The sequence below is a fragment of the Cricetulus griseus genome, chromosome 5 (genome assembly GCF_003668045.3).
Source record: "Cricetulus griseus strain 17A/GY chromosome 5, alternate assembly CriGri-PICRH-1.0, whole genome shotgun sequence".
Lineage (NCBI taxonomy): Eukaryota > Metazoa > Chordata > Mammalia > Rodentia > Cricetidae > Cricetulus > Cricetulus griseus.
The window spans coordinates 130133856-130159096 of NC_048598.1; the positions used below are offsets into that span (position 1 = coordinate 130133856).

Here is a 25241-nt window from a genome sequence, read left to right on the forward strand (position 1 = left end):
AAAACTACATCAGTCTACAATTTATGCACAGAGAAATTTCACTTAAGTGGTGCCTTTTCCAGTCTCAGCATCTCATCATAAAATGAGCTCACATTGGCAGTGAAAGGTGCCATTGAAGTATTCAATTTTATTAGCCTCCTTCTTTGAATTTGTCATTAAAGCGGGCTAATGCTAGGCTCTGGTTTATCATGAGTGGGACTCACAGCTGGGAACCATATTAGGTTTGCCTCACTTTGCACTGCACAAAACAGGCCCTGAGTTTCTTACTGCTGAGGAAGTGTCATCATCACAGGTCAGGCTTTATTTGAACAGCCTGCTGGTTGGAGGGAACATATCCACTTGTCTGGACCACTATTAAGAAGACATTAGACAAAAAAAGGAGACATTTTTTAGGAAAAATATAGACTTGGATATTAATACTGAATGTTATAATAAAAAAGGCATTTGGAAATACGTTCCAGAAAAACACTGTAAGAAGAGAAAAACCACAAAATGTACCATAAAGTCAAGCTTTATTTAAAAAAATTTTTTTATAAGTCTGTCAACTCCATACATAGGGAAATCATTTATTCTTTTCCTGTCAGATGAGGTGCAATGCTTCAATCCCTGTCTGAAGAACAGAAGTAGAAAATAAAGCTCTTCCAGGAATCTACATGCAACACATTTCTCAGCTTGGTTCAGACTGTAATAAACACCTGAACACAGCAGCTAGAAGTGGCGCAGTCTTGCAGCTGTGTGTGCTGGCATTTCACAAATCTCTTTACTTTCAAACCCCTTGGTTTGGCTCCAGGATCCAAATCTTATAAATGAGAAAACACAGGTTTATCTGGGCTGCCAGAAAAGCCCACTGAATGCATCCTGTAGTGCTCTGTGACAAGCAAGAGAAGAAGTATAGCCACCAGCAAGGTCCTGTGGAGAGGCAGCTCGGACGTGGTTTAAATACCTGAAAGAAAACAAAAAAAGTGTACCACTGATGTAAAAAACATGTAAGTCGGTGACATTTTACAAAGCAAATGTAAAACTGATCCCAATTTCAAAAGGAATTCTGAGGTTGAAATGTTCAGGCTTTTATAAATGAACCATTACCTTTTAAAAGGAAACACACCAACTGTATATATGGATTGTCTAACTACTACTCAGCTACAAAGGACAGTGAAGTCTAATAGCAGTTCTGAAGGCTTATAACTCATACCTTTTGATGAAATGTTAAAATGTTCACTGTTTCACAATTTCCAGTGCTGATTTGTTTTGTTGGCTGCTATCCTTTTTGGCATGCTCTTAATAAACACACATCATGACAATATTATGCTACTAACAGTTTTACAAAAGCATTTTCAAGCAAATCCTTTAATACCAAAAACAAAAGGAGCAGGGAAATCACCCCAGTATCTCCAAAGCATGATGTCTCCTTCCTTGCAGGAAAAGAAACATTAGATATTACATGTGTAAAAAATCTGATAGTAGGTATAGAAGAATCCAACTGATTTCAAAAGATAGAATAACAATATTTCTTTAGTTTCACAGTCTTTTACCGCTGAAGAATTTCTGCCTTCATAAAAACAGACAAAATAGGCCTAAAAAAATAAGACAATCCCACCAGACAAGTGACTTGTCAGCATGACCATCACCGCTGCAGGAAAACAAGTATTTCCAGCCTTGCATTAATGCCTCTGTAGGAAACCACATAGTCCCTGGAAACAAAGCTGCTTCAGCCACTTTCAGAATTACAGGTATGACAAATGAGTAAATCAGGAAGCAGGATGCTTTAATAGCTTGGAACCTTTTCTACTCATTCATTCAAACTTCCTGTGTCAAGATCTTAATGCATGAGCAACTTCTTATTTCTAACAAAATAGCAAGTCAGTTTTTTTTTGTTCGTGTTTATGTATAATAAGTCTGTATGGTTAAAATATATATGGCAATTTGAGGGACCAAATAGAAGAAGCTGTCAAAATGAAACAGGCCAAGCTCTTGGAACTGGCTATAATTTACTCACATTACACAAATCATGGTCTTAACTCAAATCTTTGCTTTTCTGCCAAGGGTGAAAGTCAAAGGAAAAACAAAAGTTTATTGAGCAACAATCTGTAACTATTTGGGTAGTATATTTATAGCATACCCAAAACTTTTAAGTTTTATAGAATACAAATAATGGATATTCTATGTAATATACACATTACATACAACTGTAGTACCTTATGAAATGTTTATAAGTGAAAAATTTAAGGGGTAAAATATTGATTATGTCAGTATATGTATCTCCAAGGATGCATCCTACTTCAGTAAATAATATCATTAAATGTCACTGATGAATTCCAGGTAGAGTCTAAGGTCTCACAGGAATTAAACAAGAATTCATTAATCTATCACATGTCTACAAAGTTATTTTCTTAGTGCCCTCCCATAGCACCATACAATGCCAGCTGTAAAGAATCTGATGGATAGGGCTAGGAGGCAGAGGCAAGTACATCTCTGAGCTCAAGGCCAGCATGGTCTACATAGCAAGTTCTAGGCCAGCCAGGGGGACAAAGTAAGACCCTGTAACAAAAGCCCAAAACAAACAAACAAGAAACCAAAGAAGGATTCCTACTAATACAGAAACAAGATAAGTGGTGAGTTACCTCAGAACATAAAACTGAACTCCTAACACTGTAAACTCAATGATAATGATAATCACACAAATAAGAAATAGTTTTATAGGCAAAATTGAATTTAAATACTCCATTTTGACAAATGATGGCACCTTCCTCTCCTCAGATCCTCAAAAGAAAGGTGGAGTTCTGGTTCCATTTAGCTCACACCCATCAAATACAAGCACCACAGTATTTGTCAACAGTCAGAGAACGACTATCACAAATGGAATTGCTTTTCACAGTTTTAATAAAAACCAATGTGCAGCTAACTATTGGTTCACTGCATTTGGTCTGGCTTGCTTCTGGGAAAGTTGAGTCACACCATTTCTGGCTTGGCAAGTCCAGTATAAACTTGCAGGGTGCACACAGCTTTTTATATGTTATGCTGAGAAACCTGAAACAGCTGCACTGCTGGCAGGCAAACGCAGGCCCAGTAAAATACCTAAAACAGTTGCATCTTCTAATTTATGACTGTGCACTGTTTCCATAAAGAGTATATAAAACAGTTCAGCTTTTATAAGGAAAATGTAATAAACAGTCATACTCATTGAGGCCATAAATGCATTTTTTAAAAGTTTATCTAAAATGATTAATTAGTGTTTGAAAATAGTATTTCTTGAACACAGTCATAATCCAAAGCAATGAGCAAATATTGTTAAATTTGAGTTATTAATGGTAAGTTGTATGATTCCCACTGCCAAAATAAGTCAATTAAAATTTCTTTGCATAGCATTGAAGAAAATACATTCCCCTTCTCCAACCATTTACATTAAAATGTCTGGGACTAAGGTCTTTCAGAGTCTTCCCTATTTATATTGCTCTTTTTGATCTCCAGGGCTTTACGTAACTTTTACTGTTAAATGTTTCAAAATATTTGAACCAAGGCAATCTGTATTGATTCCATTTAAAAATATAGTTCACTCTTACTATTCAGTTGTAGGATTTTGTTTCTAGGTGTTTTAATTCATTGCTTAAATCCTTTAATTATTGTGGTATGCCAAAGCATTTTAAGGATCTGCCACATTGAAACCAGACGTCAAGAATTTAGTTTTTGCCTACTTTTCCACCTTACTCCACACCTATGCTTATTCTTCTGTAATCATTAAAATGACATCTCTTGGGGTTACAGCAGAAGTCAGCATAATTTTATGTATAATTTATGTAACAAAATGAGGAAAGAGTCTTAGGCAAATTCATTTGCAGAAGTCAAGCTTTGGTGCCTGGACACAACAGCTCTACTTAGCCAATGTCAAGACACTATTTCTGCTTTTCATGATGCATAAATCTTGTAAGTAGAAACCAGTGTGGGGTTGCTTTTTTTGGTAGTATACCACTAGTTTTACTGAAAACAGACCAAATTCAGATTTAAAAAAATCATTATTTTCTTAATAAAGCCTAACAGTATGTTTTCAAAACCGCATGTAAGATAATTCTTATACAAAGAACATCTTGAACTGTAATTTATGCTCTCTGCCTGAAGTTGCCTTCCTTTGTCACTATGCATCAAAATCACTATCGGACTCTGGAGATGGAGGAAGAAAAGGAACAGTGGACCATGGAGAAGAAAATAGTTGGACATTAGACTGGTGGTTTTCCTGGACTTTGATTAACATCATCATTCTCATTTTTAGCAGCTTTTATTCCCCAGTAGGTGGTATAATTACACTTTTCTTCAGAAAAACTTCATTTCCTCGGGTCCTGACACAGAGAGTGGCTCTGATACTACTCTTACTATTCCTTTCCCTTAAAAGCCTGCAGCGACCACTGGCAGACAGACAGCACTCAGTTCCTTTTGGTGCTACTCACATCACACTCTCGGGAAGGGGCAGAGGGAATCAACATTAAGACAAGCACCATTCAGAGCCTCATCGTGACTAGGGCATGGCAGCTCCGAATAACCTTCAAGTTTTAGAGTTGAAATGGAAATGAGTTCATGTTAGCTGCTTCTTTTTTTAAATTGCTAGCCCTGTGAAGAATTACACTCAGGTTCCAAGTTAGGAAGGCATGGAAGCCTACAGAATGGGACTTGCCTTTCACAAACAGAGTGTGCTTTCCCCATGCTTTGTGTTTTGAGACATAGTCTGCCTACATTTCTAGGACTGGCCTCAAACTCAAGTGATCTTCCTGTCTACAGGCTCACTGGACTGTGCCAAGCTGCAGGGTACCCATTTAAAGTTTGCGTTTGATGCCATTGTGAATTAAACAGACCTGCTCCATACAGTTCTGTGTTCCAGCTGTCAAGACTAAGAGCTCTTAGAAGTGTAAGGATTCCATCTCATGGGCTAGGATGATACTTGTTGGTAGAACACTTGACTAACATGTTCAAGGCCCTCGTTTGAATTCCATGAACTACACTACCTCCCCGAAAATATTTAGCCGTGGCTACAGAATATATTTTTCTTCTTTTTTCTTTTTTTGGAGTTTTTCAAGATAGGGTTTCTCTGTGGCTTTGGAGGCTGTCCTGGAACTAGCTCTTGTAGACCAGGCTGGTCTCAGACTCACAGAGATCCACCTGCCTCTGCCTCCCGAGTGCTGGGATTAAAAGTGTGCGCCCAGCTCAGAATATTTTTATTGAACCAGGGAGATAATTGTCAGTAAAGTGCTTGCTATACAAGCTGAGGACCTGAGTCAATTCTTGACACATATATAAAAAGATGTATGTGGTGGTCCACATTTATAATCCCTGTGCTAGGAAAGACAGGAGGATCCATGGCTCACTGTTCAGCCAGCCTGGCTTAATTGGTGAACCAGGCCAATGTGAGACCTGTTTCAAAGGAGGTAGATCATTGGCCACTCCATGTGGACATTCGGGCGCACCTATACCACATACACATTCATGCAACACATCCACAAACACACACACACACACACACACACACACACACACACACACACACAAATTAACCCCCCCCCGAAGCAATAGTGATAGTGTACTCAGACAACTACTGCTAAAATAAAGAAATTCTAAAACTAAATTTTCACTTAACTTGTGCTAGCTTAATCATAACAGTAGAATAACAACGAATGGATAATTGTATGAGCTAAGATAAATGTGGAAGGTGCTATGATTCAGATACTGTCCATAATTCTACAGGTAGTTTGATTAGGAAAACATGTGGCCTCATGAGCTCCAAACCAAAAAAAAAAAAAAAAAAAGTAATGGAAATGACTTCCACGGATACTTATCATGTTACTCTTTATTGGTCTAGCCAGTGAATGAGGATGCAAGGTGAATAAGCTAAATAGTAAAGCTGTTTCACATTTATACCAACATACTCAGGAACAAAGAGCACTTATGCCAGATGTTTAGGTCATCTGAACTGCAAGGCTTAGATCCAGAAATTGAAGACCGTATGATATACACACACACACTAGGATTTACCACTCACATGTCACAACACCCAAATTCGAACTGTGAATCAGTTCTGACACTATCAACAGTAGTCTATGAATGATGATAAAGGCCCTGTGGTGCTGCACACCTATAATCCCAGCATTTGGAGAGCTGAGACAGCCTTCTGCTCCCATGCCTTCCCACCCTGATGAACTCCTATCCCTCTGGAACCAAAAGCCAAATAAATTCTTCCTTATAAGATGCCCAGCCATGGTGTTTTATCACAGTAACAGAAAAGTAACTAATATAGGCACTATAAAAAAAAAAAACTTGGATAAAGTCAGGAATATACCTAATAGCCAACAGACATATGATATTTGATAAATATTAAAAATACTTCATACAATCAGAAGGTATTCATTCCAAAAACAAATTGTTACTTCTTTGGTTAATTTTAGTATAAGATCTCCAACTTGAAACTGTAGGCAGAACTGTATCCATACATAAGATACATAAAACTTTCATACAAATAAAACTTTTCTATCATGAGTTCCAGACCAGCTTGGGCTACATAGTAAATCCCAGCTATTCTGGGTTACATCTCAAAGACAGAACAAAACAATAAAACTAAGCATAAACAACAAAACAAAGATAGCCAAGATCTGAAATAAGATACAATGCTGGCAGTGGATTAAGAGGAAGGAGAGATTCGTTGTCGCTGCTCAAAGTCACTTGACGCAAGTGACCTTCATGCCAGACCAGTTGGGCAGCGGGTTCCAAACTCCAAACACCCAGAGCCATCCCGCCTCCATCCGCCAGCCCAGGACCCTGCACTCCCGAACACTGCCGACACCCAGGGAACAGTGACACCTCCATTCACGAGAAGAGGACAGACATCAGAGTATTGGATCTGTTTGCATCTACCAGAAGAGAACCTTGGTCCCTCACCCACCAAGAAACTCTTGCTGCACCCACCAGAAGAAAGGATGAGAAGAGGACAAGGTAAAAACACATCCAACAACAGAAAACCCAATATGATACCCCCGGAGACTAGGAACCATACACCAGTAAGACCTGAACATCACAATGCAGATGAACCAGAAGAGAATGACCTTAAAAATATCTTTAGGAAAATGATAGAGGATCTCAAAGAGGACATGAGACAATCCCTTAAAGAAATGGAAGAAAAAACTAACCTAAAAATAAAAGATATCAATCTTCAGGTCAATCAATATCAATCTCTCAAGGAAACAGTTCAAGAACTAAAAAATCTGAAATAGAGACAATGAAGAAAGCACAATCTGAGGGAATGACAGAAATAGAAAAGCTGGGTAAACGATCAGGAACTACAAATGTAAGGATAACCAACAGAATATAAGAGATGAAGAAAGAATCTCAGGGGTTGAAGACACACTAGCAGAAATAGACTCATCAACCAAAGAACGTCTTAAGTCCAACAAATCCCTATCACAAAATATCCAGGAACTATGGGATAAGGTGAAAAGACCAAACCTAAGAATAATAGTTATAGAGGAAGGTGAAGAAATCCAACTCAAAGGCGCAGAAAACATATTCAACAAAATCATAGAAGAAAACTTTCCCAACCTAAAGAAAGACGTACCAATGAAAATCCAAGAAGCCTACAGAACACCAAATAGACTGAACCAAAAAAAAAAAAAAGGTCACCTTGCCACATAATAATCAAAACACCAAACATACACAACAAAGAGAAAATATTAAGAGCAGCAAAGGAAAAAGGTCAAGTAACATATAAAGGCAAACCTATCAGAATCACACCTGACTTTTCCTTGGAAACTCTGAAAGCCAGAAAATCCTGGATAGATATTCTACCTACAGTAAGAGACCATGGATGCCAGCCCAGACTACTATACCCAGCAAAGCTTTCAATCATTATAGATGGTGAAAACAAGATATTCCATGACAAAACCAGATTCAAACAATACATATCCACCAATCCAGCCCTACAGAAAGTATTGGAAGGAAAACTCCAACCCAGGGAAGGTAACTACAACCAGAAAAACATAGGCAATAGGTAATCCCAATTTACCAACAGCCAAAAGGAAAAAGGGACAGAATCCCACACATAATCTCACCACCATCACCAAATCAAAAACAAACAAGAGTGAACAATAATCAATGGTCTTTAATATCCATCAACATTAATGGTCTCAACTCCCCTATAAAAAGACACAGATTAGCAGAATGGATAAGAAGACAGAATCCTTCCATCTGCTGCATACAAGAAACTCACCTCAACCTCAAAGACAGATGGTACCTAAGAATTAAAGGTTGGGGAAAGATCTTCCAATCAAATGGACCCAAGAAACAAGCAGGAGTAGCAACCCTAATATCCAATAAATTGGACTTTAAACTAAAATCAGTCAAAAGAGATGAAGAAGGTCACTTCCTACTCATCACAGGAGAAATCCATCAGGATGAAGTCTCAATTCTGAACATTTATGCCCCAAATACAAAGGCATCCACATTTGTAAAAGAAATATTACTAAAACTCAAATCACACATAAAACCGCACACACTTATAGTGGGAGATTTCAACACCCCACTCTCACCACTGGACAGAAACACCAGACAGAAACTTAACAAAGAAACAAAACATCTAATAGAAGTTATGGCGCAATTGGACTTAACAGATATCTATAGAATATTCCACCCAAATACAAAACAATTTACCTTCTTCTCAGCACCACATGGAACCTTCTCTAAAATTGACTACATACTTGGCAAGATAGCAAACCTCAACAAGTACAAAAAAAACTGAAATAACCCCCTGTGTCTTATCAGACCACCATGCTTTAAAGTTAGAATTCAACAACAACAAGAACTACAGAAAACCTACAATCTCATGGAAATTAAGTAACACCCAATTGCACAATTCATGGGTCCAGGAAGAAATAAAAAAAGAAATTAAAGATTTCCTAGAATTCAATGAGAATGCAGACACAACACACCCAAACCTATGGGATACTTTGAAAGCAGTGCTAAGAGGAAAGTTCATAGTGCTAAATGCCCACATGAAGAAACAGGAGAATAATCACACTGGAGAATTAACAGCACAACTGAAAGCTTTAGAAAACAAAGTAGCCAATACACCCCGGAGGAGCAGAGGAAATAATCAAATTGAGGGCTGAAATCAGTAAGATGGAAACTAGGAAAACAATATAAAGAATCAATATAACAAAAAGTTGGTTCTTCGAGAAAATCAACAAGATAGACAAACCTTTATCCAAACTTACCAAACAACAAAGAGTGAAATGCAAATTAATAAAATCAGGAATGAAAAGGGGGACATAACAACAGACACAGAGGAAATCCAGAGAATCATCAGGTCATACTTTGAAAACCTATATTCCTCAAAATTTGAAAATCTAAAGGAAATGGACAATTTTCTGGACAGATTTCACTTACCAAAATTAAATCAAGAACAGATAAGCAATTTAAATAGACCTATAACCTCTAATGAAATTGAAGCAGTCATTAGAAGTCTCCCAACTAAAAAAAGAACTCAAGAAGCTAGTCCCCCAATCACCAAACAACCCAATTAAAAAGTGGGGTACAGAACTAAATAGACAATTCTCAATAGAGGAATCTAAAACGGCTGAAAGACACCTAAGAAAGTGTTCAACATCCTTAGTCATCAGGGAAATGCAAATCAAAACAACTCTGAGATATCATCTTACTCCTGTCAGAATGGCTAAAATCAAAAATACCAATGACAGTTTATGCTGGAGAGGATGTGGAGAAAGAGGAACACTCCTCCACTGCTGGTGGGAGTGCCAACTTGTACAGCCACTGTGGAAATCAGTATGGCGACTCCTCAAGAAAATGGGAATGAGTCTACCACAAGATCCAGCAATTCCACTCCTAGGCATATACCCAAAAAGAAGCACATTCATATAACAAGGACATATGTTCAACCATGGTCATGGCAGCAATATTTGTAATAGCCAGAAACTGGAAGCAGCCTAGATGCCCCTCATCTGAAGAATGGATAGAGAAATTGTGGTACATTTACACAATGGAGTACTACTCAGCAGAAAAAAAAAAACAATGGAATCTTGAAATTTGCAGGAAAATGGATAGAACTGGAAGAAACCATTCTGAGAGAGGTAACTCAATCACAAAAAGACAAACATGATATGTACTCACTCATATGTGGACCTGCTTTATGATACATAGTAGTGACCATGCTTTATCAGAGCTGTTTTTAATGATGTTGCTCAGAATGTTTTCCTCCCAGATGATGATTGAGAAGCTAATTAAAAAAAAATGGTGCCAAGTACCACAAGAGTAACAGAACTGTGCTGTTTTCTGGGAATTTGTTTTTTACTTTTGTTGTTGTTGTTGTTTGTTTGTTTTTGTTTGTTTGTGTGTGTGTTTTTAAATGGAGTGTGCTGGATGTCTCTACAATTTTGTTCAAATGACTGCAGAACCTGGAAAAGCTGTTGCTGCTATTGATGTATAACTTTTTATATAAATATATATATGTATATATATGCTAATTTAAACTCAAATATGTGATGAATCCAAGGTGTTTCAGTGAGTGCTCACCTGTGCATGCAAATTTGATTTCATCTTTAGTAAGTAGTAAAGTTATATGCTTGCCAAAAAAAAAAAAATAAGTGACACACTGGAAGACAAATGTCACACAATTTCAATTTTATGTGTAACCTAGAAATGATGAACTTATGGGAACAGAGAGCAGAATTGTGGTTATTAGGCTTCAATGTGTGTCTTTTAACAATTGGGAAACAATTGGTTTAAGGATATAAACCTGCAGTTAGACAAGAGGCATGGACCCTGTGATGTCTTGCAGTCTACTGAGAGCATGATAAATATGGGTGATAACAATATGCTATATTTTAAAAGTTGTGAGACAGTATACTTTAAGTGTTCTCAAAACAAGAATGATGAATATGTGTGATATAACATGTTAATTGGTTTAATTTAGCCATGTCATTGTGAATATACTGTATTATGTATCATAATTGTGCATGACTTTATTTATGAGCTAAATAAATGAATGGAAAAAAAAGAGGAAGGCGAATCAGTCAGAATGTAAACAAGGTAGTGATTTAACGTTTGAAATGAAGTGTGCAAAGGAAGCACCAGGCCATAGAATGTGGGACAGATGCAGTCTGGTACTACATAGCAAACCTTCATGGGCTTATGATAAAGCCATATATAGCCTTCCTTATATAATGTACAGAGAGAATAATCCTTATGCTCTCAAGAATGAAAATTGTATTATGACAAGCTATTCTTTGATGAAAGAATATTATTGTATTGTATTTCTTTATTAGCTATTGCATAATCTTTTACTCTACCTAATCTATAAATAAAACCATCATATTTACATAAAACTATCACATATATACACATATACACATACATATATGTATGTATAATGGAATTTTATATATGTATATAATATATGTATGATAGGAAATAAGCCAAATAAACTCTTTCTTCTGTAAGCTGCCTGGGACACAATCCTCCAGTCTCAGCTTCCCAAATGCTGGCTCTCAGGTGTGCAGCACACACAGGGCCTTTATCATCCATCATCCATGGACCACTGTTGATAGTGTCAGAACTGATTCACATTATGCACACTCCATTTCAATCTTTTCATGGTTACTAAATGATTCTTCTCTGGACAAAGGTCTACCTGACTCTCATACATAAGTAGACAATAATTGGCTCCAGGCTCTATGAAGAATCAGCTCCAAACTCCTCAGTCTACCATTCATTGTTTATTATACTCGACTCCAATTCACATTTCCAAACATATTTCCCATTTATCATCTCTATTACTCTGACATAAAGCCAGGCTCAATCAGCAAGTTTTCTGTTTTTCTCTGTTAAAGCCTCATAACTTCCCCTTCTACATACACCCTTACTTAGGACTTCTCCCCGACTTGGAATACTTAGAGAGTGACTTCTCTATAACAACATCACAGTTCAAATGTCAGCCACTCCGTTCTGAACAAATAAGACCAGCGGCCTGCCCCCACACAGAAATGACTATAAAAAAACAACAAATCAAGTAAAGTAATCTTTAAAAATTGTTTTGAATTATGCATATGGGGTATGCACATGAACTCAGTGCCCACAGATGCCAAAGGAGGGTATTAATCTTGGAGCTGGAGTTACTGGTCGGGCGCACCACCAATAATGGCTGCAGTGAACTGAACTCTGGTCCTCTGCAATAGCAATACAAGATTTTAACCATCTCTCCAGTTCCTAAGTAAAATAATCTTAAAAGAAATCTTTCAGGTACCAGAAATTATACTAGAAGTCAAAATAAAGGCGATTAACTTCCTAGCTGAGATCTGTCTTTCTAAACATTATGGACAAACATTCACCCTCCACAGGGAGACAGAAGACAGGCCTTACGCCTATCAGAGGGAAGACACTGGGACCGGCTTTGGCTTTGCACATAATGTATCTCTATAAACTCTTGTTTGATCTGAGAAGCCAGTTGCAGAAAATACACATTCACCAGCCCAAAGGCAGCCACAAGAAGCTCTTAGTAAAGCTTATAGCTCACCTAGGCAGGAGTGAAAACAACAAATAAGGCTGCTTCACTTCTAAGAATTAAGAACAACTGGTCCAGATTCAGTGAAGCTCACAGAATTCTGGCAGAAGCAAATGGGAATGTCTAAATTCATATCCAAGACCTATGGAAAACTATTCCCACTAAAAAGTGGTTCACAGAAAAAACAAAAACAACGTTACTCATAGTAATGAAAACCAACACAAGATATAATGAATATGAATGACAAGGCATACGACTAGAAGCACAGGACAGTGAAGAATCTGAAAGACACAGAAGAGTATCTATCTAATGTCAAAGGAGATGAAGAAACAGACATCACGCAGTGAGAAAGGTGCAAATAATATGGAAAAAATATACCCATTTAAAAATCAATACAAAGTCTTTACTTAAAAAAAACAAGCAATGCAAATGATAAGTTATATAACAGAGCTTAAAAACATAAAGATAAAAAGTAAAAGTACATGTGAAAGCACCATTAATGAGCTGTTTCAGCAAGGACATTTTCCACAGGAAGAACAGGACAAAGGGGACAGGGGTGATTCCACAAGAAACTTAACAGGTAACAAAACAGCAAAAGAAACAGAAGTCTAGGTATTAACTTTAGAGACTTGTAGAATAGCCTCCATTAATGCTGGATGGCAGAAGTAGTAGTCTTTTCCTATTACCCTCTGTATTCTAGTGTTCAAAATACTCAGCAACTCTTTCAGGTTACATGCCTCTGGGTTGTCTAGGTAGAATTTCTACTTACCTTCTGTAAATTCACAAAACACTTTTATCTCTATCTCTCCTGTGTGCACGACTATGTGTAAATGTTATATACTAGCAAGCTGCTTGGGTAAAGGGGGGAATAAAAGGAAGAGAGAGCTAAGGGGAGAGGGGAATGGGGAGGAATAATGCTAAATATATTTGAAAAATCATATGGAAACCCTCTCTCTCTCTCTCTCTCTCTCTCTCTCTCTCTCTCTCTCACACACACACACACACACACACACACACACACACACACACTTAATTGGAATTATGCTACATACAGGGTAACGTGCCTGCAAGAAGCCATGGGTTACCAAAATAAAAAGCCCAGAGTCAGATGTGGGACACTTACTCTCAAATTGTTCATCAGAGGTGCTCCAGAAACACCCTCCCCCAGTGCTCTCGGTTGCCTATCAGAACTTCATGGTACGTCCTTATTGTTGAAGATATCAGATACTTTTTTGGTCAATAAAACAAAAACAAAAACAAAAACCAAACAATCAAGCTGGCCCTGACTGGACGGATTCCTCACTGCTGGCTGGTTTTGTTAATAGCAAAGGTACTATTTTATGCATCCCGGGGTGGGGGATATGAGAGTAATCAGTAGTCTTCCCAATTGTAAACACTGAAAGTTACACTAGTGACCAGACAGTTAGGCCCCTGAGCACAATATTTGCATGGATATTATGGGGATAAACAACTATTTTCTGATTGGATTTAAGGCCTACTCCACAGAAAGAAACACGTGCCTGGTACTATTATACCATGAATCCATGACTGGGGAGTCATAGACCCCACAGGTGAACATTTTACTATTATCTTGATAAATGTACACAGTATCAAACCACACTTTAAACACTATGTCTATATTCATAGATTAGTACACTTCTCAGTCCTCATCAGAGAAGTGTCTTTGTGCAGTGGATGGTGTTAACACAGAAACTCACAACTGGTCCAGGCATGGAGCCTTGAATAGACGTCTGCTCATAATCCCTCCTCTCAAAGCTCAGAGAACATCATCAAACAAGCAGCAGAAAGATCTTAAGAACCAGAAGCATGGAGGAACAGGACAAAATGGAGTCTCTAGACATCAGAGGGCTGGTGTCCTCACACAGCAGCTGGGGCTGTTCAGTCAAGGCAAAGCCAGTCAACTTTCCTGCGTGGATTGAGGAGGAGAAGGGACACAATCTCCTCCCTGCACCTGAGGTGCTAGTGACAGCTGATGACTGCTAGAGAAGGGAGCGTCTGTGGGCTGTTTGTTTTAAGACTGTGATCCCTGAAAGACACACCATGCTCAGCTGATGCACCCACACCCATAGGCAGCACAAATTGGACTGAGTGGGCTATTTAAAAAAAAAAAAGTCATGAAGTTAGGAGGGGTGGGAACTAGGAGAGTGGATATGGAAAAAGGAGGAGAACTAGGGACAAATATCAGCAAAATACATTGAATGCACCTGTGAAGTTCACAAAGAACAAAAATATTCTTAAAGGACCATCCTTTTTAGAGTTTAAAACAACATCAGGACTTTGGCTACCAAAGATGCAGACATAAATTACGGCCATGATAAACAGCTGACACATTAAAACAAGAGGGTGAAAAAACAGTTATCACCAGAAACTGAAGCCAGGGAAAAAGGCAGAAGTGGATTAGATGGAGGGCAGGCTGCCCATCAACACTAAAGAAGACAAAAAGGCTTCTGGAAGTCAGGACACCCCTGATAAAGACATGAAATGGTGTAGAATGAAGTATAAAATTACAATTCTTCAAAAGGTAAATACATTTTCTTAAACATGCATATTTCAAAAACCCTCTAGATTTTAATTTATTCTGTCATGTAAGCTGAACTAACTGCTTTTAAATTTTTAAGCTAAAAAATGTATGGCATGACGTGATACAACTATGAATGCAAAGACAGACAAGAAATCCAGGCAGGACTAGACACGGCCAAAGGGAGAGAGCAGTCTTCCCTTCACAGCACTCTCTCCTAGCTCTGCTTCCTACTCTGGAACCTTGTGATGTCAACAACTTAGAGAAGTCAATGGAAAATAAGGAAAGCAATATCAAGCAAAGAAAATAAATGATACTTACTCTTCACAATTCTATTTTTTTCAGCAAGCTCCTAAAATAGCTAACCCCCCCAAAACAGCGGTGATAGTAGAAAAATCTTAAAAAGCTGCAAAAGAGCCAACTTAATGCATAACAAGTGTAAATGTTGTTGTTTGAGAAGACACAGCTTTAAGAGTTAACACCCATAGAAAACTTGCCCTCTTCCAAAAATAAAACCACAACCTCACTTAGGGGAGAAGAAGGCTCTGCCTATTATCAGACATGATGTGCTAATGTAAGCTTTGCTGGAGCAGAGTGTGTAAACAGACTAGTCACTTCATTGGTTAAATACATTTGAAACAAAATTTTGATGTGTAAAGAAAATATTTTCCTCTTATTTTAAAAATTATACAATGATTTTTAGTGTTCTATTTTGTTTTCAGATTACATTTTTTTTTCTGGCAATGCCTTGAAACCATGTACATGTTAATGTAATATCATTTTTAAAGCAGACTCTAATAAGTTCCATATGACTTTTCCATCTGTGCTGGTTAATTCTTTTTGTCAACTTGACACAAGTGAGAGTCATCTGGGAAGAGGAACTTCAACCAAGAAAAATGTCTCCATGGGATTAGACATTTTCTTGATGTGGGAGGGCCCAGTCCACTGTGGGTGGTGCTGTCCCCAGGCAGGTGGGCCTGGGTTGTATAAAAAAGCCAGCTGTGTGAGCCATGATGAGCCACTAGTAAGCAGCTTCCCTTCTCCACAATCCGGCCTCCAGGTTCCTGCATTGAGCTTCTGCTTTATTTCCTTCATGAGGGGTTGCCATCTGGATGAATAACCTTTCCTTTCCAACCTGCTTTTGGTCATGGTCTTTATCACAGCAACAGAAAACAAGCTGGAGAGCATCCAAATCATGAATGTTAAAATTCTGCTTTTACAGAATGTGCTTCAAATCATTAAAGATGTCTTGTAGTTTAAAATGTAGACTCTTTATTCCACTACTCTAAAAGGTTAAAAGAAATAAAAACTACTATTTCCTTGAATTCTGTTTTTGAATGGCATTTTACTGGACCCTTCTGCCGGTTAGATTCTTCAAGTTCTTTACCATGGCCTGGTTAGATTCTCCATGTTCTTTACCATGGCCTAGCTGGGTGAGTCTGCCTGATCTTCCTTTCTGTGTACCCTTCCCAATGCCCCCCATAACTGCCCAGATCTCAAACCCCATCTGGCCACCTCTGCCTGCCCCATCCCCAAACTGTAGGCTTCCAGCAGGACCCTCCCTGTCTGCCCACAACCTACTGGTCCTTCCAACCTCCCTGCTCAGCCAGATCCTGCAAATCCTTTGACAGGGCCTGGGAGGTGTGTCTACCTGCTTCTGTCTTCCATGCACCCTCTCTCCCTATCTCTCAAATCTACCACCAAACTCCAGGCTTAGATCAGGACACACATCCTGCACACCGGCCCATTGACCTGCATCCATCTGATTTTATTCTACCTAAGCCATATCCAATGTTTAGGCCTAAACTGGCCTGCACATACTATGATCTACTCCAACTGGCTCTTCCAATTACAGACACAGAATAGAGGAACTCCAATGCCCATTATCTCATCACAAAAAATACAAACAATATGAAAAATCACTTCATCTGAATCCATCAGTACTACAGAAATGCTTACCAATGAGCATTACCTAAACTCCAGGTGATGGTGGCACACACCTTTAATCCCAGCACTCAGGCAGAGGCCAGCCTAGTCTACAGAACTTTTTAAAAAAGGGAAGGAGAGAGAGGGAGAGAGAGAGAGAGAGAGAGAGAGAGAGAGAGAGAGAGAGAGAGAGAGAAGATTTCAAGGAGCTTAAAAAAGAAACAGCTCAATGAATTTAAACAAAACAAATATAAAGCTGATGGAAATAATGAAGACAGTACAGGATTTGAAAATGGAATTCAATAAAGAAATAAAAACATTGAAGAGCATTCAGGCCAAAATGAAGACAGAATTAAAAAACCTAATTATACAACTAGAAAACTTAAGGGAAACCCTTAAAAAATACAATGGATCAAGCAGAAGACAGAAGACTAGGACTCAATAATAAAGCAGAGGATCTAAACAAAAAAGCAAAGAACATGCAAAGAATTTTAAAAACACAGGAAATGTGCATCACTATGAAAAGACCAAACCTTCTATCTAAAGATAACATTAATGACACAGAGCAGAACTTCAACAAAGAAGAAAATGTCTTCCAAATTAAGGAAAGACATACTCATACAAATATAAAAAGCACAGAACACCAAATAGACAAGATCAGAAGAGAAAATCCCTGCAGCATTATCATAGTTAAAATACTAAATAAGCAAAACAGGATGTTGAAAGCTGCAAGAGAAAAAACACAAGTCACATGTAAAGGAAAATCCATCACAATAGCAGCTGATTTATCAGTGGAAACTGAGAGCCAGAAGAGCCTAGAGAAATGCATTCCATGTCCCAAAAGGCCATGACAGCCAACATAGACTAATCTACTATATTCCATATTTGAAGGAGAAAGAAAAACTTCCTATGATATAAACAAACTAAAAAAAAATTTGCATCCAACAGATCAAACCTAAAGAAAATACAGGAAGTGGTATTTTGAGCTGAAAAGAGGAATGAACATTGCCAAGAGACCATAAAAAGAAAAATAAACTATAATTACTGAAACACAAAGTACCACTGAGAGAACAAACAACAACAGCAAAATTCAACAACACAATAACTGTAATCAACACACACCTTTTCATAATAACTTTAAATATTAACAGCCTCAATTCTCCAATCGAAAAACATAGGCTGCTGAATGAATAAAGAAACAAACTCCATCTATCTGTTGTCTATAGGAAATACAGTTTTAAAGACAAGTGTCACCTCTGAGTGTAAGGCTGGACAAAAGTACCCCAATCACACAAACTGAACCAGAAAGCAAGGAGGCATTGCTGACCTACTAGCTAATAAAATGGATTGCAGATTAAAAGTTATCAGAAGAGATATACAAGGATACTTTATTCTAATAAAGAGAACAATTACACAAGTTACTATCCTAAACTATACTTACCAAACTATGGTACACACAATTTCATAAAAAGTGCTCCAGTGAAATTAAAAACACAGAGTAACATAAATCTATTATTAGTAGGTGATTTCAATGCCCTATTTTCTCTAAAAGAGAGTTATCTGAGCAAAAAACTAACAGAGAACCATCAGAATTAAGTGACATCATACACTAACTGGACTGAATAGATTATAGACTACTCCACCCAGTCACCTAATTCTACCCAGAGGCCCACAGAAGCTTCTCCAAACAGAGCACATCCTTAACCACGGAGCCATCTCTCCAGCCCCCCAAAACACATCTTGGGCCACAAAAAAATCTTTACAAACTCAGAAAAACTGAAATAACCTCTGATATCCTATCTGATCATAACACAATGAACAAAATCAACAGCAAACAAATCTCTAGCAAGTACATAAACTCATGGAGATTAAACAATTCATTACTGAATTATGAATGGGTCAAAAAGAAATGAAGAGAGAGAAAATTTTTCCCAGAACAAATTAAAATGGAAATGCAACATAAAACCTCTGAGACACACTGAAAGCAGTCCTTTTAGGGAAATTTATAGCTGTTTCTACATTAAAAAATTAGAAAGAACACAAATGAATGACTTAATGGTGTAATTCAAAAATCTGGAAAAACAAGGACAAACAAAACCCAAACCTAGTAGACACCAAGAAATATAAAAATCAGAGCTGAAGTAAATGAAATAGAAACAAAATAATACAAACAACCAATGAATCTAAATGCTGGTTCTTCAAGGAGATAAACAAGAATGACAGACTCTTGACCCAACTAAGAGAGAGAGAGAGAGAGAGAGAGAGAGAGAGAGAGAGAGAGAGAGAGAGAACCCAAATGAACAGAACCAGAAATGGACGGGGAAATATTACAACAGACAGTAAAGAAATTCAGAATATTATAAGGGAATATTTTTAAAACATGTATTTTGTTAAGTTGGAAAAACCTAAAGGAAATGGATATATTTCTAGTATCAGACAAGCCACAAAAATTAAACCAAGAAGCTATCAACAACCTAAATGGACCCATAACAAATGAGGAGATTGAAACAGTAATAAAAACCTTCAACTAAAAAAAGGCCAGCACCAGATGGATTCATGGAAAAATTCTACCAGACTTTCAAAGACATCTACAACTCGTCTTTCTTAAACTATTCAAAAATATAGAAAGAGAAAGAACACCCAAATTCCTTCTAGTTGTATCACTCTAGTGGCCAAACCAGGTAAAGACAACAATAAAGAAAAACATAGCTCAATATCCACAATAAATACAGATTCAAAAATGCTCAATAAAAATACTTGCAAACTGAATACTGACATCCATCAAAAGGATTATCTACTATGGCTTTATCCTGGAGATGGAGGGATGGTTCAACATACTCAAATCAATAAATGTAATAAACCACATAAATGGACTTAAAGACAAAAATCACATGATCATCTCAATAGATGCTGAAAAGGCCTTTGACAAAATCCAACATGTCCTTATGATAAAAGTTCTATAAAGAGTAAGACTAGCGGGGAACATACCTCAACATAATAAAAGTTGTATATAACAAACCCACAGCCAACATCATCCTAAATGCAGAAAAGCTTGAAGTAATCACACTGAAATCATGAAAAAGACAGGGATATCCAATATCCATATTTATTTTCAATATTGTACTTGAAGTACCAGTTGGAACAATCAGGCAAGAGAAGGAAGGGATACAAATGAGAAAAGAAACCAAACTCTCCGTATTTGTAGATGATATGATATTATATGTAAGAGATTCCAAAAATTATACCAGAAAATTTCTAAGAAATGGTCAACAGGATACAGAATCAATTTGCAAAAATCAATAGTTTTCTATACATCAACAACAAACATACAGAGAAGGAGATCACAGACACACTCCCATTCACAATAGCCTCAAAGAAAATAAAAAGCCTAACTGGGAAGATGAAAGACTTCTACAATGAAAACTTTAAATCTCTGAAGAAAAAGAGAAAGAAAATAGAAAATAGAAAGACAACCTGTTGCAGAGGTTCTCGCAGCCATTTGGCCCCAAATAAACACACAAAGACTTATAATAATTATGAAACTGTTGGCCAGTGGCGTGGGCTTCTTGTTGATTAGCTCTGTCTTAATTATTAACCTGTTTCTATTAATCTAAGTATTTCCATGTGGTCTTATCTTAAAGGAGGAGGGTCTGGACCTGTTACTCCTTTGGCAGCCTACATGCGACTCAGTCTGCCTACTTTTCCCAGAATTCTCCTCATCTCCTAGCCCTGCCTATACTTCCTGCCTGTCCAATCAGCCAATCAGTGTTTTATTCATCAACCAATACGAGAAACATATATACAGAAGGACAACCCCCTTCAACAACCCATGCTCATGGACTGGTAGAATTAACATTGTGAATGACCATTCTACCATAACTCATTTACAGATTCAATGCAACCCCAATAAAAATTCTCATCTCATTCTTCACAGAAACAAGAAAAGGAAAAAAAAAAAAAAAAAACCAACTATCCTCAAATTCATGTGAAATCACAAATGACCCTAAATAGCCAAAATAATTATGAGCAAAAAGAGCAATGCTAGACTGACTAACATTTAAGACCCCAAGATACAGTACAGAGCCATTGTGATAAAAACAACATGGTACTAGCTCAAAAAGAGACATGAAAGCCAATGGAACAAAACCTAAGACACAAACATGAGTACATGTATTTTCAGCCATTTAATATAGGACAATGATGCCAAAAATGTAACTAGAGGTAAAATAAAGACTACAACTTATCACAAAATTTTATAATTATAAAGTTAATAGTAACAAAGGCATGAAGGAACATGCCTTCAACTTGGGAGACAGAGGTAGACAGATCTCTGTGAGTTCAAGGCTAGTTTGGTCTACATAGTGAGTTCTAGGACAGCCAGGGGAACACAGAGAGATCCTGTCTCAAAGCCACCCCCAAAAAGGGAGAGGGAAGGAGGGGAGGGAGGAGGGAGAGAAGGAAGAAGGAAAAAAAAGGGAAAAGGAAAGAAAAAAGAAAATCAGTTAGCAAAATCATATTCTAAACAACAGAAATCACACTGGTAGATGAAACAGAAATAAGGGAGTGGAAACTAAAAACACAGGACTTCTTTCAGTACTTTTGCATGAATAAAGGAGAAAAGGCAGTAGAGAAAGATCCCAGGTTGGTGAAGTAAGCATGCTGTTTCAAGATGAAGTTTGAATACACTCAAGTTGTAAAGGAAAGGTTCTAACAGAGTAGAGATGGAGACTAACTGAATGTTGCAATACCCCTGAGTTAAATAACAAGAACCACGGAACATAAGTGGTGACAATTGTTTTGCATGTAGTGCAGGGCACACTGTCTCCAAAACAGACAAAATGAGTTAACAGGGGTGCATTTGACCTTTCATCATCTGATTGGGATTCATAAAGAACAAAAAAGATGGTTGCTTATATGGAAATTTTAGAATGGACCCTTCTCCCAATGACCTATGCCTTTCTTGTGGTCACAGGAAAAGGAGCAACTTATTCAGACAAAGATATGGACACATATTGTACTGTTTCCCATAAAGAATTATTTATATACCTGAATTCCAAATAAAACCAGGAAAATACATATCATTAGAATTTTTCATATTAAGCCCATATTTTCCCTAACCAAAAGCTCTGGACTGAGATAAAAATTACCCTCTGCCCCTCTACCATTGTAAAGTTTCTTAGGATACATTATAGACTTAATTGACAAAGGGCATCAGGTACAGTGGTTCATGCCTACAATCCTACCTCTTGGGAGGCCGAGACAGGAGGATCAGGAGTTTAAGAATAACCTGGATTACAGAGTGAGTCAGAGGCCAGTCTGGGCTACATGACATCATGTCTTTAAAAACTGAGAAGTCAGCCGGGCCTTGGTGGTGCACGCCTTTAATCCCAGCACTCGGGAGACAGAGGCATGCGGATTTCTGTGAGTTCGAGGCCAGCCTGGTCTCCAGAGTAAGTGCCAGGATAGGCTCCAAAGCTACACAGAGAAACCCTGTCTCTAAAAAAACCTGAGAAGCCTGGAGAGTGCTACATTCTCAAGAAAACTTTTCTAAACAGAGTAAGGAGCTGTGGTCCGGGAAATTCTCTTATTCTTAAAGTTGACCTTGTACAAGAAATTAAAGCACTGTGACTTGAGTGAAAGTCCTTGGCCTGTGTGATGGTCCTGAGGGCTTTCGTAGCAGCTCTGAAGCTGATTCACCTCTTCACATCAGTTACTTAATTGCACCGACTGAATTTTTCATTAGCTGACCATTTACTTACTTTATTGGTGTTGGGAAACTGCTACAATCATATTTACAGTAAGAATTTTCTATGCATTTATTTCCTCAGAGTGAACAAAGGTTTAAATCTCTTTAATATTTGTAAGTTTTCAAGAACATTCCTTGGAGCCCCCATTCTTCCTTTTTTTTGTTTTCTATGAAATGACATAAAGTCACTTTCAAAACTAGTCAGAAACCCAGAGATAATTTCACGTAGAAAGCCATGAGTTGTAGAAAGGAATATTGAAGTGCTTGCTTACCAGAACTTTTAAGACTACGTTTATGGAATTTTATTGGTACAAACCAATGCATCCTCTAAACTAAAAGACAGATGTACATGTTCACTGATTTAACTAAGCATCTCAGATCTATTTAAATAAAATATATCTGTCACCTTTAGTAGTTTTAAAATAGTTTAACATGCCCTAATCAACATTCCAGTATATGGAATAGCATACTGCTGTCTGCTACATTTTTTTTCCCTGTATATATTTCAGTTTTAGACTGAATGACAGAATCACAGGACCATTTTCATTTTAAACCTGACAACACAAATCCACTATAAACACTATAATAAACCACATGCATATTATTATTTCTACAACTATATTTGGGCCAGTAAATAAAAGAATAAAACAAATGGGGTCAAAAAGATGGTTCAATGGGTAAAGATACCTGCCACTAGCCTGATGACCTGACTTTAAGTACTCAAATCCACATGGTTCAAAAAGAGAACCAACTACCAAAAGTTGTCTTCTGACCACAACTACTATGCACATGTGTAAGCACACACATTCACACATATTGTGTGCATGGTGTGTGCATATGCACACACTAAATAGATGTGAAAATTTTAAGTATACTCTAACACAAGAAATAAGAACATGGGTTTTGGCCTGGGAAATGGCTCAGAGTGTAACAGTGCTAGGTATACAGACCTGATGATGTGCGTTAGATTCCCAGAACCCACATAAGAAGCCAGATGTAGGGCCTGGTGTAGTGATGCAAGCCTTTGATCCCACAATTAGCAGGTCATCCAGGGCTACATAGTGAGATCCTTTCTATGTCTGCGATCCCAGCACCAACAGCAAGATGGGAAGTGAAGACAGAAGAACCACCCAGTTTACATTTAACCAGCACAGCATCAGGAAAAACAAGAGGGAGTCTGTCCCAACAAGGTGGAAGGTGAAAACCAACTCTTGAAACTAGTCCTAAGACCTGGACAGGTGTGCTAGGCACACCCATGATTTCCTCCCCCCCCCCATGAATGAATGAAAAAATAAATGAATAAATGTGTTATGAGCATGGTTTTTGATATCCTAATCTCTGAAATCAAATACATTAAAACTGGGTTGGGATGGTCATGTAAGAAGATGGTTGGCAAAGTATGTCTGTGTGCTAATTTTGTATTTCTAGAAATAGTAATGTTTAAAACAATCAAGGTAGTTAAGTGCTGATGGCTACAGTATAGCAATAATTATTTGATGTGTTTCAACACTGCCTAAGATAGACAGAGATGGCACACTAAGTAGGGCTTAACAGGAATGTAGGAATATATTTTTTCTGTACAGTAGTTCATATCTTTAATTTGCAAAGGAGACTTAAATTACAAAAGCAACAATATGCTGTAGTAGAAAATAACCATATACAAACATAACTAAACCCCATCTCTCCATTACCTCTGTGTTCTACAATAAAAGAACAATACTTTCAGAGAGCCAACAGAATATCCTTGGGTGTCGTACCAAGAATAGGGAAAAATCTATGTATGTGTAACATAACAGAAGCATGATTTTTTAAGAAAGAAAATAAACTTTTAAATACATTTGTTTTAATATTATAGGTAGAAAATGCTCAAGACTATAATTGGCAATTTTAATTTCGAAAGGCTGACAAATGTTTAACAATGTAGTTTCCCCTGGTTTATTCTCATCTCACTCTTCGCTCAAGGCAGTCATTTTAGACTGCAGAGAGTTCCCAAAGATGTGCACATTCTGCTGTGACCACAACCCACCAAAAAGCCATGCGGAACAGAGAGAACAGATTCAGAAAGCTTTCATTCCATCTTATTACTACTTGCTGGCTCTCAGCGACTCACTCTTATTTAATTGACAAACAAACGCAAGGCACTGATAAGATATGGGAAGATTAGATCATCAGGTTAGCCATACAAAGTACTTTCATAAGCATGTTCTTGTTTGATCTTGACAGGAATCCAGGAATGAACGAAAGGAGTAAAGGAAAGTATTTTCAATTGCAAAGAGTAAGTCAAAGCTCAAAGATTTGCTCAAGATACTATCACCTCTGATGACAGGGAGAGGCTAACAGAAACCTGGGCCAAACTATCCAGAGAGTTATTACAGAACTGTGGTCACAGAACATAAATGTAAGATTACAAAAGTGAAGAAATGAGGGACCAGAGAGATGACTCAGTGAGTAAAGGACCTTGCCACCAAGCCTAAGGAGCTGGCTTC

The 25241-nt window shown here is 37.6% G+C and overlaps 1 protein-coding gene across 1 annotated transcript in view; it reads right to left on the minus strand.

Annotated features, from left to right (window-relative positions):
* Positions 1–495: 495 nt before the first annotated feature.
* The window catches only part of Mnat1 (MNAT1 component of CDK activating kinase), a 148186-nt gene continuing 123440 nt past the window's right edge, over positions 496–25241 (minus strand). Inside the window, exon 8 of the mRNA XM_027418238.2 lies at positions 496–943. Within this exon, the coding sequence (XP_027274039.1) occupies positions 823–943 (121 nt within the window). The 3' untranslated portion in view covers positions 496–822. The remainder of the gene's footprint in view (positions 944–25241) is intronic.